The sequence below is a fragment of the Cyprinus carpio genome, chromosome B6, assembly GCF_018340385.1.
Source record: "Cyprinus carpio isolate SPL01 chromosome B6, ASM1834038v1, whole genome shotgun sequence".
In the NCBI taxonomy this organism is placed as follows: domain Eukaryota; kingdom Metazoa; phylum Chordata; class Actinopteri; order Cypriniformes; family Cyprinidae; genus Cyprinus; species Cyprinus carpio.
In genome coordinates this window covers 1,683,989-1,698,743 of record NC_056602.1, presented here as the reverse complement: position 1 = coordinate 1,698,743, position 14,755 = coordinate 1,683,989, and the positions used below count along the sequence as shown (strand labels likewise).

Sequence of the window (14,755 nt, the reverse complement as noted above, 5' to 3'; positions counted from 1 at the left end):
CTGGAATAAAAACTCAATCTGACTGAAATGCCCCATCCTTCCCTCAGTCTTACAATATGGCTTTGTTGTATGACAAATGATTTTATTAGGAGTACAAATATTGCTGTTTCTATGATGCTTAATATATATTTTTTTAACGTCACACAACAGTATGACAGTCTACTTCATATTTCATCTAATGTAACTTTACACACTTAACACCCACATTCTGAAGTCTAAGTATTAAAATATTTTCTATGGCAGCACTGTATGCACGTACTTGTTTCTGTATCTATACCTAAGTGAATTATAAGTAGATTGGTTACTTTTTTTTAAGCTGCCTTGATATTTCAGCAGGCGAGCCTGTACTTGATTTACCTGAATAAACACAAAACTGAAAGTATTTATGGAAGAGTACGGAAGTGAAGAATAAAAACAGCTAGCATTGCAAGGTAGGTTGATAGTTCATATAATTTTAAGCATTATTTTGATGTATTTTGATATATATAAGTATACATTTTGATAAGTACTTTTATATGTTCCTGTTAATGCTTTTACAAAAAGAAGATAAAGCTTTTAAGTTTTAAGCTTTTGTTAATGGTACGTTACACCTTAGCCGGAGAATGCTGATGCAATATTTTAAAATGGTGTCTTAGTGTCTATAAACTAAAAATTGAAAAAAAGTGTTTCAAGATATTCTTGAAAAATATACATTTTCAAGAATATATCGGAAATTTATTTCATGTGTGAGAGGGTTCAGATTATTATCCTAATTGTACAATGCTAAATGCTATGTTTAGTGCTAAAAATGTGTTTCACATAATAACAGTTATGCATTTAAGGTGAACACAGTGCTAATAAACTATTAAAAGAGTACCTTCACTACTATGCAATTTTAAATTAATTTGAACAATTTAATAATGTTCACATTCACAACACTTTGTCAAATCATTAAAAAAAATAATAATGCCACATGCAGCTGATGTTTGTGATGTCTTCTGTGATTAGGCATTTTACAGTGGTTTTAAAACAGCCATAGAAAACTCAATTGAACCAGTAACTACTGCCTGTTTTCTTAAGCAGAAGGACATGTTGTAAAATCATCTTCGAGCAGCCAAACATAATGTGATCATGGGTACTAAATTCTTAACATCTACTCAGGGTGAGTGAAATTTCTCTCTTTTTCTCCAACAAAGAAATATTTTAATTGAAAGCATTATGAAATGATAATTGTCTTTTGATTTTAGGTTCCTCTATGCAGTCCATGCTCAGAGTTGTGCTCTTCGGAAACACTGGTGCTGACAAGAACAATGTAATAAAATCAATGCTAATCGGTGAGAATCTGACAGGAGAGAAAAATGGTCTATGTACTTTATACAAGAGTGAACGAGCAGGAAGGAGGATCAGCGTCGTGGAAGCACCAGGATGGCACGGACACTCACAACAAACACCAGAGAACATAAAAGAAGAAATTACCAGAAGCGTGCTGCTTTGTCCTCCAGGACCTCACGCTCTGCTTCTGGTCATACCAGTGAAAACTCTCTCTGAAGAGCCTTCTGTAGGTGAAATGAATGCAGCAGAGATGCACATGGAGTTACTGTCAGAGCGCGTCTGGAAACACACCATCGTGCGGTTTGCTTGTGATGAAGGAGTGGAGGAACCCACAATCAGAAAACACGTCCAGAGCGCAGAGAAAATCCTGGAAAAGTGTGGAGGACGATCGCATGTTCTTCAGACGAGTGCTTGTGGATCTCAAACTCAGACCAGTGAGCTCTTTCAGAAGATAGACAGCCTGGTGGAGGAGAGCCGCGGTGATGTCTTCATACCACAAGCTTACTACGAACTGATTCAGAAGAAGACTCAAGAAGCGTCTGGTGCGACTGAGCTCAGGCAGAGACGGGGAAGTTTGCAGCATAATCCTCCAAACGGTGAGTATTATTTCCCCAAACCTACAGCTGATCTCAGTCACACACTGATCTATTAGAATTCATTTATCTTACAGTGAATAAACACAAAGGAGACTCAGAGGAGAAGAAATCCGCAGAGACTGCCAGACATTCAGACGACGGCTCAAAGATCACCATGGACTTCACACAGTTCGTACTGATACTGATGGGTGCATTCGGAGCCCTTCTTGGATCAGTTGCCGGAGCTGAAAATGGAGTTCGGGGGTCTTTCATTGGAGTAGTCTTTGGCATCTTTGTAGGGGTTTTAGTTGCACTTTTCATCATGTACGTTTATACTCACTTTTATTCAAAGCAGACTACACAAAGTGCATCATAAGCCACTGAATCATAAGGAGCTGCAAAGCTGATCAGATGCATACAGTACAAGTACAAACAGTGCAGAATACTTAAGTACACAAGACAGTAACTAATGACACACTGATGTCTGTGATGTTTGACAAATAGAGTGAATACTGAATATGTTTATGCAAGCATTCATTTAGTAGCCCATGCCTTTTTAATTCTGGCATAAATTTTGGCATTTTTACATTTTGGCAGCTTTATATGCCTTATTGTTTTTAAAGATGTTCATCTGAAGAAGCTAAAAATCAGATGTTTGCAATATGTTGTTGTCTGTTGTGTGTTGTGTGGTGTGTGTCTGATCTATCGTGTGAAGGAGGAAAAGAGCAGCAGCTTACAGTGTTTCCAATTATAATGTTTTCCTTTACATTTGATTAAATGTTCTGTGAATATATATATAAGATTATGCATACACGTGTTGTTTTTAAAAACACATAAGCATGCATAAATACGTTTGTCATAGTGCTTTAAATGACTGTACAAACATCTGCTAAGTAAATAAAATTTATTTAGACTGAAATATTTCTCTTATTTAGTATTTTAGAAGATTTTTGAGGTTAAAACAGTCTAATTCTAAACTAGCATTGGCTACTAAGCACATATGGTTTTGTAAAACATTGACATTCAGTGTCAACAATGTCAGTCTATTTTTAATTGCTGGAGTACTTTGCATCTAAAATGTTTTCAAAGGCTGCTGACAAGAGAAGCTCAGGCCGTGTTTATGCGCTCATGAATTAAATACAAACGAATTACGATATAAAGTACTATTCGTATGTTTAACGTGCTCCATATCTCACGGTTTGAGGATGTACACACTTCGGTCTCGTGGGCCGCAAAGCGCCCTCTGCTATCAGCGCTCATTTTTACACCGGAAATACGAAATGGTTGCTGCCCGGAAATACTCGGGCTTGTGGCGCGAAATCACAGGATCAACACTGGTGAGTTTATATCGTTTTTATACAGTCTATGGTTTATATACGCTTAATTTAGCAGTTAACTTAATTTAAGAGGTTATTAACTTACTAAGTATTTTAGCAGTGTTCTGAACTCAATCTAAAACTTTTTTAAAATAGTGTTCTAATTCTTTTGTAATTCAATTCAAGTCATGCTATCAGTGCATCCATAATATAAGGTTACATCCGTACAAAGAGTAAAAGAACGCCTCTATAAAGAGCCAGTGTGCTACAATAGAGATTTAAAGACAAAAACACACCATGACATGAAACAAAGTAAATACCATAATAATAATAAGACAATAAAAATTGTCCTCCCGAGATATGCAGTGCAGCGAGCTCATATTAATTTAGAAATTACATGAAATATTTCAACAATTAACTTGTCATACTGCAGTACTATTTAAAATAAATGAGTGAAGACTCTGTAAGTTACATTTATATTTATCTATGATAATGTTTGCTGTCAAATGATTAATCGCGATCAATCACATCCAAGATAAAAGTTTTTGTTTACATAATATATCTGTGTGCTGTGTATAGTTTATTATGTATATATAAATGCACACACGTGCATGTATGTATTTAAGAAAAATATGTTGTTTATATATTAAATATATTTAATATTAATGATATGAATATACATTTATGCATGTAAACATGTCGATATTTTCAAAATATATACTGTATTTGTGTGCATTTGTATATACATAGTAAATATACACAGCACACACAGGTATATTATGTAAACAAAAACTTATTTTGGATGCGATTAATCACAAATAATTATATGACAGCACTATGATTGTCTGACATATGTGTGTTATAGACCGGTGTGTTTGCATGTATTTATAATGCACTTCCAGTCAAACGTTTGTGAACATGTGCACGTTATAATGGAGATGTTTTAATGTGTGTGCAGGTGACGATGAGCAAGCGGAGGTCTCTCACTGAAGCCCAGTGCGTCTCTCTGGTCTGTCTGGTGTTTTATGATTTCAGATTGTCCTCGTTATTCTGCGTCTCCTGCACAGATGTGTACAGATGTGTGTTGATGATGGTGTGTGTGTGTGTGTTTAGGCTCAGAAGCTGCTGCGGGAGAGACTGTGTCATCAGAAGCTGCCGGATCGGCCCGTGGCTCTGGACTCACAGTACAAGTGTGTCCCGTTTACACGACCATCTCTTGTCTGCTCTAAGAGTGTGTGTGTGTGTGTGTGTGGACTCTTACACTATGTGTGTGTGTGTGTGTGTGTGTGTGTGTGTGTGTGTGGACTCTTACACTCTGTGTGTGTGTGTGTGTGTGTGTGTGTGTGGACTCTTACACTCTGTGTGTGTGTGTGTGTGTGTGTGGGCTCTTACACTCTGTGTGTGTGTGTGTTTGTGTGGACTCTTACACTCTGTGTGTGTGTGTGTGTGTGTGTGGACTCTTACACTCTGTGTGTGTGTGTGTGTGTGTGTGTGTGTGTGTGTGTGTGTGTGTGTGGTGGACTCTTACACTCTGTGTGTGTGTGTGTGTGTGTGTGTGTGTGTGTGTGTGTGTGTGTGTGTGTGTGTGTGTGTGGACTCTTACACTCTGTGTGTGTGTGTGTGTGTGTGTGTGTGTGTGTGTGTGTGGACTCTTACACTCTGTGTGTGTGTGTTTGTGTGTGTGGACTCTTACACTCTGTGTGTGTGTGTGTGTGTGTGTGTGGACTCTTACACTCTGTGTGTGTGTGTGGACTCTTACACTCTGTGTGTGTGTGTGTGTGTGTGTGTGTTTGTGTGTTCAGGCACTTGCTGGAGCTGCTGAGACGTACAGCTGTTCATGGAGAGAGTAACTCGGTCCTCATTGTTGGTCCACGAGGATCTGGTAAAACTATGGTACGGAGCATCAAGAGATTTACCCCCCTTGCTGATCACTAGTGTTGCAGAAATGGAAAGTTTCAAGTAAATTTCGGAAATATTACAGAAAATTTGAAAACTTTCCAGGATTTTTAAATTATTCCAGGGATTTTTGGAAAGTTTCTGGAAATTTACCACCTTGAAATGTTTAATTTTCCACCCCTTTGCAACCCTACTGATGACTGACTGAATTTTTTACTCATTTTGAGTAATAGATTCAAATAAAATGAAAATTCTGTCATTATTTACTCAATGTCTATAATGGAACAAAAAAGGGAAAGGAAAATTCATAGGGAAAACCTTTTTCTTTAGACCACTTTTTTGATGTCCAATTAACATCTTTGAGTTTTTCTAACCCCATTTGCAGAATTTTTTTTTTTTTTTTTTTTAAGCAGTCACTTAATTTTAATTTCCCAGAAAATAAGACTTTGTATCTCATATTTGGATCTCAGGTAAATGCATTTAAAAATGTTTAGAATTTTGTGCTTAAAAAAAAAAAAAAAAAAAAAAAGAAAGTAACTTTTGCAGTGTGCAAAATAAATAAAGTAATCTTTATGAAAGTGTTTGTTCTCCACTGGTTAGGTGCGTGTCTGTGTGTGTGTGTGTGTGTGTGTGTGTGTGTGTGTGTGTGTGTGTGCAGCTGCTGGGTTGTGTCCTCCGAGAGCTCATGAGTCTGAAGGAAGCGCAGAAGAATGTTCTACTGGTGGAGCTGAACGGTGAGCTCGTGCACATGCTGTTTGTTCTCTGTGTTAAACGCTGAAGTGAGAAGCTACAGCTGAGGAGTTGTTAAAGTGACAGCGATGGTTTTCTGAGCGCAGGTCTTCTGCAGACAGACGACAAAATCGCTCTGAAAGAGATCACGCGCCAGCTGCACCTGGAGAACGTCGTAGGAGACAAAGTCTTTGTGAGTTCCTGACGTTATTAGAGGAAGCGTTTCTGTAGTTATTAAGGTTTTTGTACTGAGAGGTGCTCTTGTGTTTCAGGGAGCTTTGCAGAGAATCTGGCTTTTCTCCTCGAAGCTCTTAAGAAAGGTGAGCCTTTTCTCAGTGTTATTTTGCTAATTATTTGTATACTATTATGTGTTATTATATATATAAATACTTTCAGTTTTTATTTTACCTTTTAGTAATTTTGTTTTTGCCTTTTTTATTAGTTATTTCTATGTAATTTTAAATAATTTTGGTTTTAGCAATTTTAGTACTTCAACTTCTACTTATTTTATTTCAGTTTTATACAGCATTTCGACTTTTTAATTTTTTCAGATTTACATTTATGCATTTTATCCAAAGCGACTTACAGTGCATTCAGGCTTTACATTTTTTTTACCAGTAAGTGTGTTCCCTGGGAATCGAACCCACAACCTTTTGTGCTGCTAACGCAATGCTTTACCACTGAGCCACAGGAACACTCCATTTTCATCCATTAATATTTTATTTTGTGGTAATGCATGGTTTCTCTCTATATTTTGAATGTTTTTATTTGAATCCCCCGTCGTCCCGTGCTGTTCGTGTTGGATGAGTTCGATCTGTTCGCTCATCATAAGAACCAGACGCTGCTGTATAACCTGCTGGATTTGTCTCAGTCTGCGCAGACGCCTGTCGCTGTGCTGGGACTCACCTGCAGACTGGTGCGTCTGCTCTGAAGACACTACACAAACATGTCAGCACTGCCAACAAAAAAATTCATCCTAAATTATTTAAATTAATGTCTGTTATAAATGTACAATTTATTTATTTAGTTTTTTGCAATTTAATGTCATAATTTCTTACATTTAACTCTCTTTTAAACAGTGATGCATTCTGCAAATTTTTTGCAAAAATTATTCATAAAGGTTACCATATAACATGCAAATAAAAAAAAAAAAAAAAAAAAAAAAAGAAAAAAAAAAAAAAAAATCGTACATTGTGGCCTAAATATAATACTGACAATGTAAGGAACATATAAAAGGAAAAAAGTTAAATATATATATATATATATATATATATATATATATAAATGAAATATGTATATATGGCATGTTTTTGTCAAAAATATTTTTCATTCTATCTTGCAATTTAAGACATAATGTCTTAGATTTTTTTTTTTTATATTCTAACATTTTAATATTCTAACTTTTTCCCAGTGCTCTCTTTTAAACAGTGATGCATTCTGTACATTTTTTTGCAAAAATGATTCATAAAGGTTATGATATAACATGCAGATAAAAATGAAAAAATAAAAATAGTTCATTGTGGCCTAAATGCAATACTGACAATGTAAAGGAACACATAAAAGGAAAAAAGTTAAACCCAAAAGCATTAGTAAAAAAATGCTTAAAATTGAAAGTTACTTTACTCAGCAAACATGATTTAAAGGAACACATAAAAGGAAAAAAGTTAAACCCAAAAGCATTAGTAAAAAAATGCTTAAAGCTGATTGTTACTAGCTCTGCAACATCATCACTGATTAAAGTTCTGCATGCAAACTTCATTGAAAACTGAAATTTACTGTGCACTGTTTTATTGATTTATCTTCATTGCAGCTCTGGTTCTCCACATTTATAGATGAGGTCCTTCTCTCATCACTCGTGTGTTTTTTGTGTGTTACAGGACGTGCTGGAGCTGCTGGAGAAGCGAGTGAAGTCTCGGTTCTCTCACAGACAGATTCATCTGTTCAGCTCGCTCTCGTTCGCTCAGTACCTGGATGCGGTTCGCGCTCAGCTCAGTTTGCCTCCGGACTTCCCAGATCCCAAATTCTCCGACGCGGTGGAACCAAAGCATCACGGTACACACACAACACACGTCTCGTTCTGTGTTCACAAACAAGTCATACACACAATCACCGTTTCTTACCTCGTTCTCTGTGTTCTAGAAATTATGTGAAGAGAAGTCCGTCGAGGAGATTTTGAGGAGACACTTTAACGGCAGTAAAGATTTCGCTCTCTGCATTCACTGCTGGTATATTTAAACCAATTCATCTGGTAATCAGACCGCCGTTGGTGTGTTCTGGTGTGTAAGTGTGTGTCTGTATGTTGTAGTTTCTGTCTGTAAGCCGAGTGTCGGTCTCTCATTCGACTCTGCACGAGGCTGATCTGCTGGAGGCCAGTCGCTTGATTTCTGCTGATTCCAAAGCAATCATCCTTCACGGTGAGAAACCGGAAGCATATTTCTGCTGCAGTTTGATGATTCTTTTACACATCTCTTTAAGATCTGCAGTAACACATTGTACACGCTCAGCTCTGATGCCCTGAAGTGCCTGTTTTCCAGGTCTGTCTATTCTGGAGCTGTGTTTGATTATTGCTATGAAGCATCTGAATGACACGTATGACGGAGAACCCTTCAATTTCCAGATGGTCCATAACGGTACGACATCCTTTAGCGCTCACTGAAATCGTGTTTCAGAGGCCTTTATAATACGTGACTGTACATGTGTACATCAGCTCAGATGAATGTAATTCTGTCTCTCAGAGTTTAAGAAGTTCATTCAGAGGAAGTCTCACTCCATCCATAAGTTTGAGAAGCCCGTGGTGATGAAGGTCAGTTTGAGCTGCTCATTTTTTTCATGCATGTACTTTAACGGGGACTGGAACAGAATATAAAACAGACTGGAAGTTACTCAGTGAGAATCGACTCATGGCGTGTTCATGATGTTCAGTTTGTAAATGAATCATTCTTTGGAGTGGAATCTTTTCAGTTATGTGTTAAATAGATTTCTTGACAAAACTGGTCTAAAAAATTGAGTGATAAATTAGACTGATCTGGCATCCATTTGTCTGTGTGTGTGTGTGTGTGTCTGTCTCTGTGCATGCATGTGTGTGTATATATGTCTCTCTGTGTGTGTGTGTGTGTGTGGTGTGTGTGTGTGTATATGTGTATGTGTGCGTGTTTGCATGTGTGTATGTATGTCTGTGTGTGTGTGTGCACGTGTGTGTGTGTGTGCATGCATGTGTATGTATGTCTGTGTGTGTGTGTGCACATGTGTCTGTGTGCATGCATGTGTATGTATGTCTGTGTGTGTGTATATGTCTGTGTGTGTGCGTGCACGTGTGGTCTGTGTGTGTGTCTGTGTGCGTGCGTGCATGTTGTGTATATATGTCTGTGTGTGTGCATGCATGTGTATGTATGTCCGTGTGTGTGTTGTGTGTATGTGTGTGTGTGTGTGTTCGTGTGTGTGCACATGTGTGTCTGTGTGTGTGCATGCATGTGTATGTATGTCCGTGTGTGTGTGTGTCTGTCTGTGTGTTGTATGTCTGTGTGTGTGTGTGTGTGTGTGTGTGTATATGTCTGTGTGTTTTGTGGGCGTTTTGAGCATCTGCTGCAGCTGGAGCTGGTGCGTCCGGTGGACTCTGGCGTGTGTAAAGTTCAGCGTGAGTTATCAGCTGATGCGTCTGATGCTGGAACACGGTCAGGTGATGGAGGCGCTGCAGAGGTACCCACAATGCCCCACAGACGTCAAACAGTGGGCTCTCTCGGCCTTCGCCTGAACACTGCGGCCTGCACATGCATGTGTACTTTAGAATGTATGTATATAGATTTCTTTGGTTGGTTTGTTTTCAATAAAGTCCTAATCAAAAATTCTAATTTGTAATGTCTTTTTCTCAAAGACTCTTTTGGTCCCTGAAGGAGGTTGTACAACATTGTTGTTATTTTAGGAAGTTGACTTGACAATGTTATGAAAGCCTGTTTCAGCATGGGATAAAAACATTTTTATGAAAAGGTAACTGCAACTTTTTATCTCACACTTCTGCCTTTTTTCTCCAAATTCTGAGTTTATATCTCATGATTCTGAAAAAAAGGCAGAATTGTGAGAGAATCACAATTCCTTTTTTTTTTGATTCTATGGCAGAAATGGGCTTCCATACAATATTAACATCATCAAAAACTGTTTTAAACTAAATTTCCAAATACTTTTATTATACATATAATTAAATGACCTTGTATTTTTTGTCATTGATATTAAGTTTTGAGTAATCAGCTTTATCAGGAGACCTTTCCACCATTTGTCATAAAATGAAATAAAGTCTGCATCACAGGTTGGTTTTTATTAAGTAATGCAATTAAGTAAAAAAAAATCCAAACGTAGCATCTATTAACAAGCTATTTTTTTTGTTTATTTTAATGCATTTTTATTTTATTTTAATCTTACCTTAAGAATACTTTTAATTTAAATGTGTATTAATTTAAATAAAGCTGTTTTTTTAGGAATTTTTGATGCCCTTTTTATGTGGAATAAACATTTATACAAGCTCAAGAATATGTATTAAGTAAATAAGTCATGATGAGTTAAAGTTGTAAATAAGTTCATCAGCATTCATTAGCAAAAAAAAAAAAAGAGTATAAAGAAAACATCTTATTTTTTTTTTTTTTTAGTATAATATGATTAATAATTGGTTTTGAGCCTGCAGACATTAAGACAATAAAAAACACCCAGCAGTACAATCTTCTGGTATAATTTCTTTATAAAGGACTGTTTTTGATTAGTGACACCGAAAAGAGAACAGAGCAACATCATGCTAGTCTAATAATTTAAAACCAACAATCATATTTACATTATTCATCTGCTGTACATGTGTGTGTTCGGGGGAATCACAGATTGATCTGAAATGTCTTTTACGAGCGTGTTTCTCACCCAACACTTGGTTTGTCGTCTAACACATTCAGGGCCATAATAACCGGGGTTTGTTTTCACAGTACTGAGAGTTTGTCACATTATTAATGAAATAAATAGAAGCGGTCGAGACTCGGTATGCTACGGTTGCGATCGCTGCTGCGTGTTGGTTGCATAATTGCTGTAAGTGAGCAGAATCCTGCGTCCCTGAATACTGCTGTAGTGCTTCAGAAAGAGAAGACGAGACAGAGATGAAGGAGAATGAGGCGTTGAGACAGATTTATAGCCGTTGTGTGAAAACGCTGTCACTAAAGGGGCTTTTTCAGTGTTTATTTATCCCACAAGGTCAACTCATAATGTCAGATGAGGGATTTTTGCGCCTGCAAACAACGTCTTTTCATGCAAAATGAGTGTTTGTTGTCAGTTCAGTCTAGTTTTTAACTGCTCCAGCCTTCAACAACAGCCTGTGTGTAAAGATGCATCAGTTTGTGACTCGTAAATCAATCTTGAATGGTTCAGATCAGACTGAAATGATCCGAGATTTTGTTCTGAGATTTAGGTGAAGCGTTCACGCTCTTAACTTCTAGTATTTCTGCTGGTGTTCAGACTGTTTGATTTGGAAGCTTGTGTCAGCCACGGGATGAAAATACAGCTGGTTGTGACTGATTTTATATCTCGCAAGTCTGACTTTTATCCTCACGAGTCTAAACAAACGTGTAATTCTGAGGAAAAACAGAATTGTGAGATATAAACTGATAATTCTGTTTTTTTTCTTCCCTTTCAATTCTGAGTTTACGTCTCGTAATTCTGAGTTTATCTCACAATATCAGGCTTTTTCCAGAATTGCGAGATATAAACTTGCAATTGCGAATTATTCTGGAATTCATGGCAGAAACAAAAAACAGAATTGTGAGCTATAAACTCAGAAAGGCAAGGTTTGACTGATGAAAACATCAGCGTTCTCAGTTTATATCACGTCTGACTTTCTTCTCTGAATTGCAAAATAAAAAGTCTGAATTCTAATACATTAATATAAATCCATATTGTGAATAAAAAACGCTCCAATTACCTTTTAAAAAACGTTCAAGCTTGTATAGTTTGACATGGAGACTCGGTGGCCCAAGCTTCTCAACACTAAATCACTGTTAACATGTTAATGCACTCACGTTCACATCAGAAAGATGATGTACAGAAAAGGTGCAGTTTGATGAATATGGAGGCTCGTTTTGCATATGATGTGTCACTATTTTGGAAAATTGTGTTGCAAGAATAGTTGCATGAGTGGTAAAATGTCCGAATTGGTCCAGACGCTAATATTGGACCCTGGTTTCTGTGATTCAGTGAAGCGAGCGTTGATTCCTCGTGATACGAGCTCTTTAGAAAGGCTGCGATGAAATCAAGCAGAAATGCGAAAGGTAGAAACACTAGCGTGATACAGCTACTCGTCTCGCCTCCGTAGCAGCTGTTCAGAAAAAAGCATGAGAAATCAGAATGAGGTATACCTGTTTTTAGGGAGGTTTCATGGTTATTTCAGCATAATTTCTCATAGATCCGTGTGTGATTCGCGGCTGAACGGCAGACATTCAGAAGTGTCTGGTATTGGCATGACTGTTATGATTCGCAGAAACGAACAGCAAACGCAGTCCAGAGTTTCGCCCTTTTTATACTAAAATCGTACGAGATGCTGTTCATATAAAACACAGAAGTCTTTCCTTGATGCATAAAAGAGGTTTTGGTGCAGACAGAGACGTCCGTGTGTGTTGGATCTCTTTTGAGTTCCTCTGCGTGTAAGTGTGAGTCGTTGAATTATTCCCCCGCGCTCGTTTTTGCTCGAGTCACATAGTCCGGGTGTTCTCTCACACACGCTGCGTTCCGATTGGCTGAGAGAACCGCATCATAGGCTGGATTCTTTAGGTGGGGAAGTCCAGGTTGGTAACCATGGTGACGACGGAGAGGATGTCGTCGGGGGCGATGAGGTTGGTGTTGCGCTGCATCGAGATGATGCGTTCCTCCACGCATCCCGCAGACAGACGCGCCTCGGCCTCGTGGTCCCAGCACTCCTCTATGGTCTCGAAGAGCATCGCCAGACCCTGCAGATACACAGATCAAAAAAAATAGCTGTCCATGTGGTGTGTGCCTCTTTTTCTGAAGCTACAGGAACAAAACTTGAACATCATGCATCTTCAAGCATCGTGAGCTTCAACAAAAGTAAGGAAATCTGATCAACTGTAAGGGTCACATGACCAAATCACTTACAAAGTAGTCATCTAGAAATATGGAATTTAGATGTATTCTTATATATTGGATATTACCTTGGCTTTATATTTCTCAAAATCCATGACTTTTTCTAACAAGCACTACTTTCTCCTAATGTGTTAGTGTTGAAAACTGTTATTTAAAATAAAGCTGAAATAAAAATAGAAATATTAGGTAAAAAAAAAAAAAAAAAACTTTTTAATTCAGGTAACATTTTCAGTTAGGAATTTTCATTTAAAAGTTACTAAAATTAATAAACTCATAAAAATAAAGCTAAATAGAAATAAAACACAAAAAATGACTAAAACTTTAAAATAAATAAAATGAAATCCTAAAATTCAAATTTTAAATATATAAAAAATACTATCAGTTTATATCTCACAATATTATATAATAGTATCTAACTAATACTGAAGTAACACTGATATGCTACTTTTATATTTATTCAATTTACTGACAAATACATTTGAAAAACTTTAGATTTTATAGTCACTATGGTCAGATATTTCTACACATTTTTATTACCAGATACAATGCATCGATTAATTTAATGTAAAAGTGTCTCTATATGAAAGTTACTTCAGATGTGTCAGCAGAACTTTTTTTACATCATGATGAAAGATTAAGACTTTCATTTTCTTTTCAATAAACATGAATGATGAACATGTTCACTTTAAAATGTTCAAATGTAGAATGTTTGTGGAAATATCGAAAATTTAGATGCGGTCAATGTGTGTGTGTGTGTGTGTGTTTGAGGTGTTGTAAGTGGCATTTGGCATTTGCTGTGGTGTGTGTTTGAGGTGTGTAAGTGTGTGTGAGTGTGTGTGTTTTGAGTGTGTAAGTGTGTGTGAGTGAGTTTGAGTGTGTAAGTGTGTGTGAGTGTTTAAGGGTGTGTGTGTGTGTGTGTAGTGAGTTTGAGAGTGTGAGTGTGTTGTGTGTGTGTTTGTGTGTGTGTGTGTGAGGTGTGTGTGTGTGTGTGTTGTGTGGTTGTGTGTGTGGTGAGTTTTGTGTGGGTGTTGTGTGTGTGGTGAGTGTGTGAGTGTGGTGAGTATGTGTGTTTGTGTGTGTGTGTGTGGTGGTGTGTGTGTGAGTATGTGTGTGTGTGTGTGTGTGTGTGTGTTGTGTGTGTGTGGTGTGTGTGTGTGAGTGTTAGTGTGTGTGGTGTGTGTGTGTTGTGTGTGTGTGTGTGTGTGTGTGTGTGTGTGTGACTGTGTGTGTGAGTGAGTGTGTGGTGTGTGTGAGTGTGAGTGTGTGTGTGTGTGTGAGTGTGTGTGTGTGAGTGTGTTTGTGTGTGTGTGTGTGTGTGTGTGCGTTGTATGTGTGTGTGTGTGTGTTGTGGTGTGTGTGTGTGTGTGTGTGTTTGAGTATGTGAGTATGTGTGTGTGTGTGTGTGTGTGAGGGTGTGAGGAGTGTGTGTGTGTGCGTGTGTGTGTGTGTGTGTGTGTGAGTGTGACGGTGTGAGTGTGTGTGTGGTTTGGGTGTGGTGTGAGTGTGGGTGTGTGTGTGTGTGTGTGTGTGTGTGTGTGATGGTGTGTGTGTGTGTGTGTGTGTGAGTGTGTGTGTTGTGGGTGTTGGTGTGTGTGTCTTGTGTGAGTATGTGTGTGTGTGTGTGTGTGTGTGTGTGTGTGTGTGTGTGGTGTGTGAGTAGTGTGAGTGTGTGTGTGTGTTTGAGCGTGTGAGTATGTGTGTGTGTGTGTGTGTGTGTGTGTGTGTGTTGCAGTAACCGTATGTTTTTAGGCCAGTGGTTCTCTGAATATCGGCCGTGTTTTTGGTTATGCACAACGACGTCCTGCATGT

At 37.8% G+C, this 14,755-nt stretch overlaps 2 protein-coding genes and 2 pseudogenes across 5 annotated transcripts in view; 2 read left to right on the top strand and 2 right to left on the bottom strand.

Annotated features, from left to right (window-relative positions):
* Positions 1-14,755, bottom strand: part of LOC109056731 (E3 ubiquitin-protein ligase TRIM39-like) — an 820,810-nt gene that overhangs the window by 738,849 nt on the left and 67,206 nt on the right. The gene's annotated exons all lie outside the window — the stretch shown is intronic.
* On the top strand, positions 357-2,531 carry LOC122137613 (GTPase IMAP family member 2-like). Its single transcript, XM_042725308.1, has 4 exons — positions 357-431; positions 1,063-1,141; positions 1,227-1,907; positions 1,982-2,531. The coding sequence occupies exons 2-4, from the start codon at positions 1,111-1,113 to the stop codon at positions 2,260-2,262; spliced, it is 993 nt and encodes a 330-aa protein (XP_042581242.1). The 5' UTR covers positions 357-431; positions 1,063-1,110; the 3' UTR covers positions 2,263-2,531.
* On the top strand, positions 3,087-9,669 carry LOC122137621 (annotated as a pseudogene).
* The window catches only part of LOC122137610, a 13,206-nt pseudogene continuing 11,007 nt past the window's right edge, over positions 12,557-14,755 (bottom strand).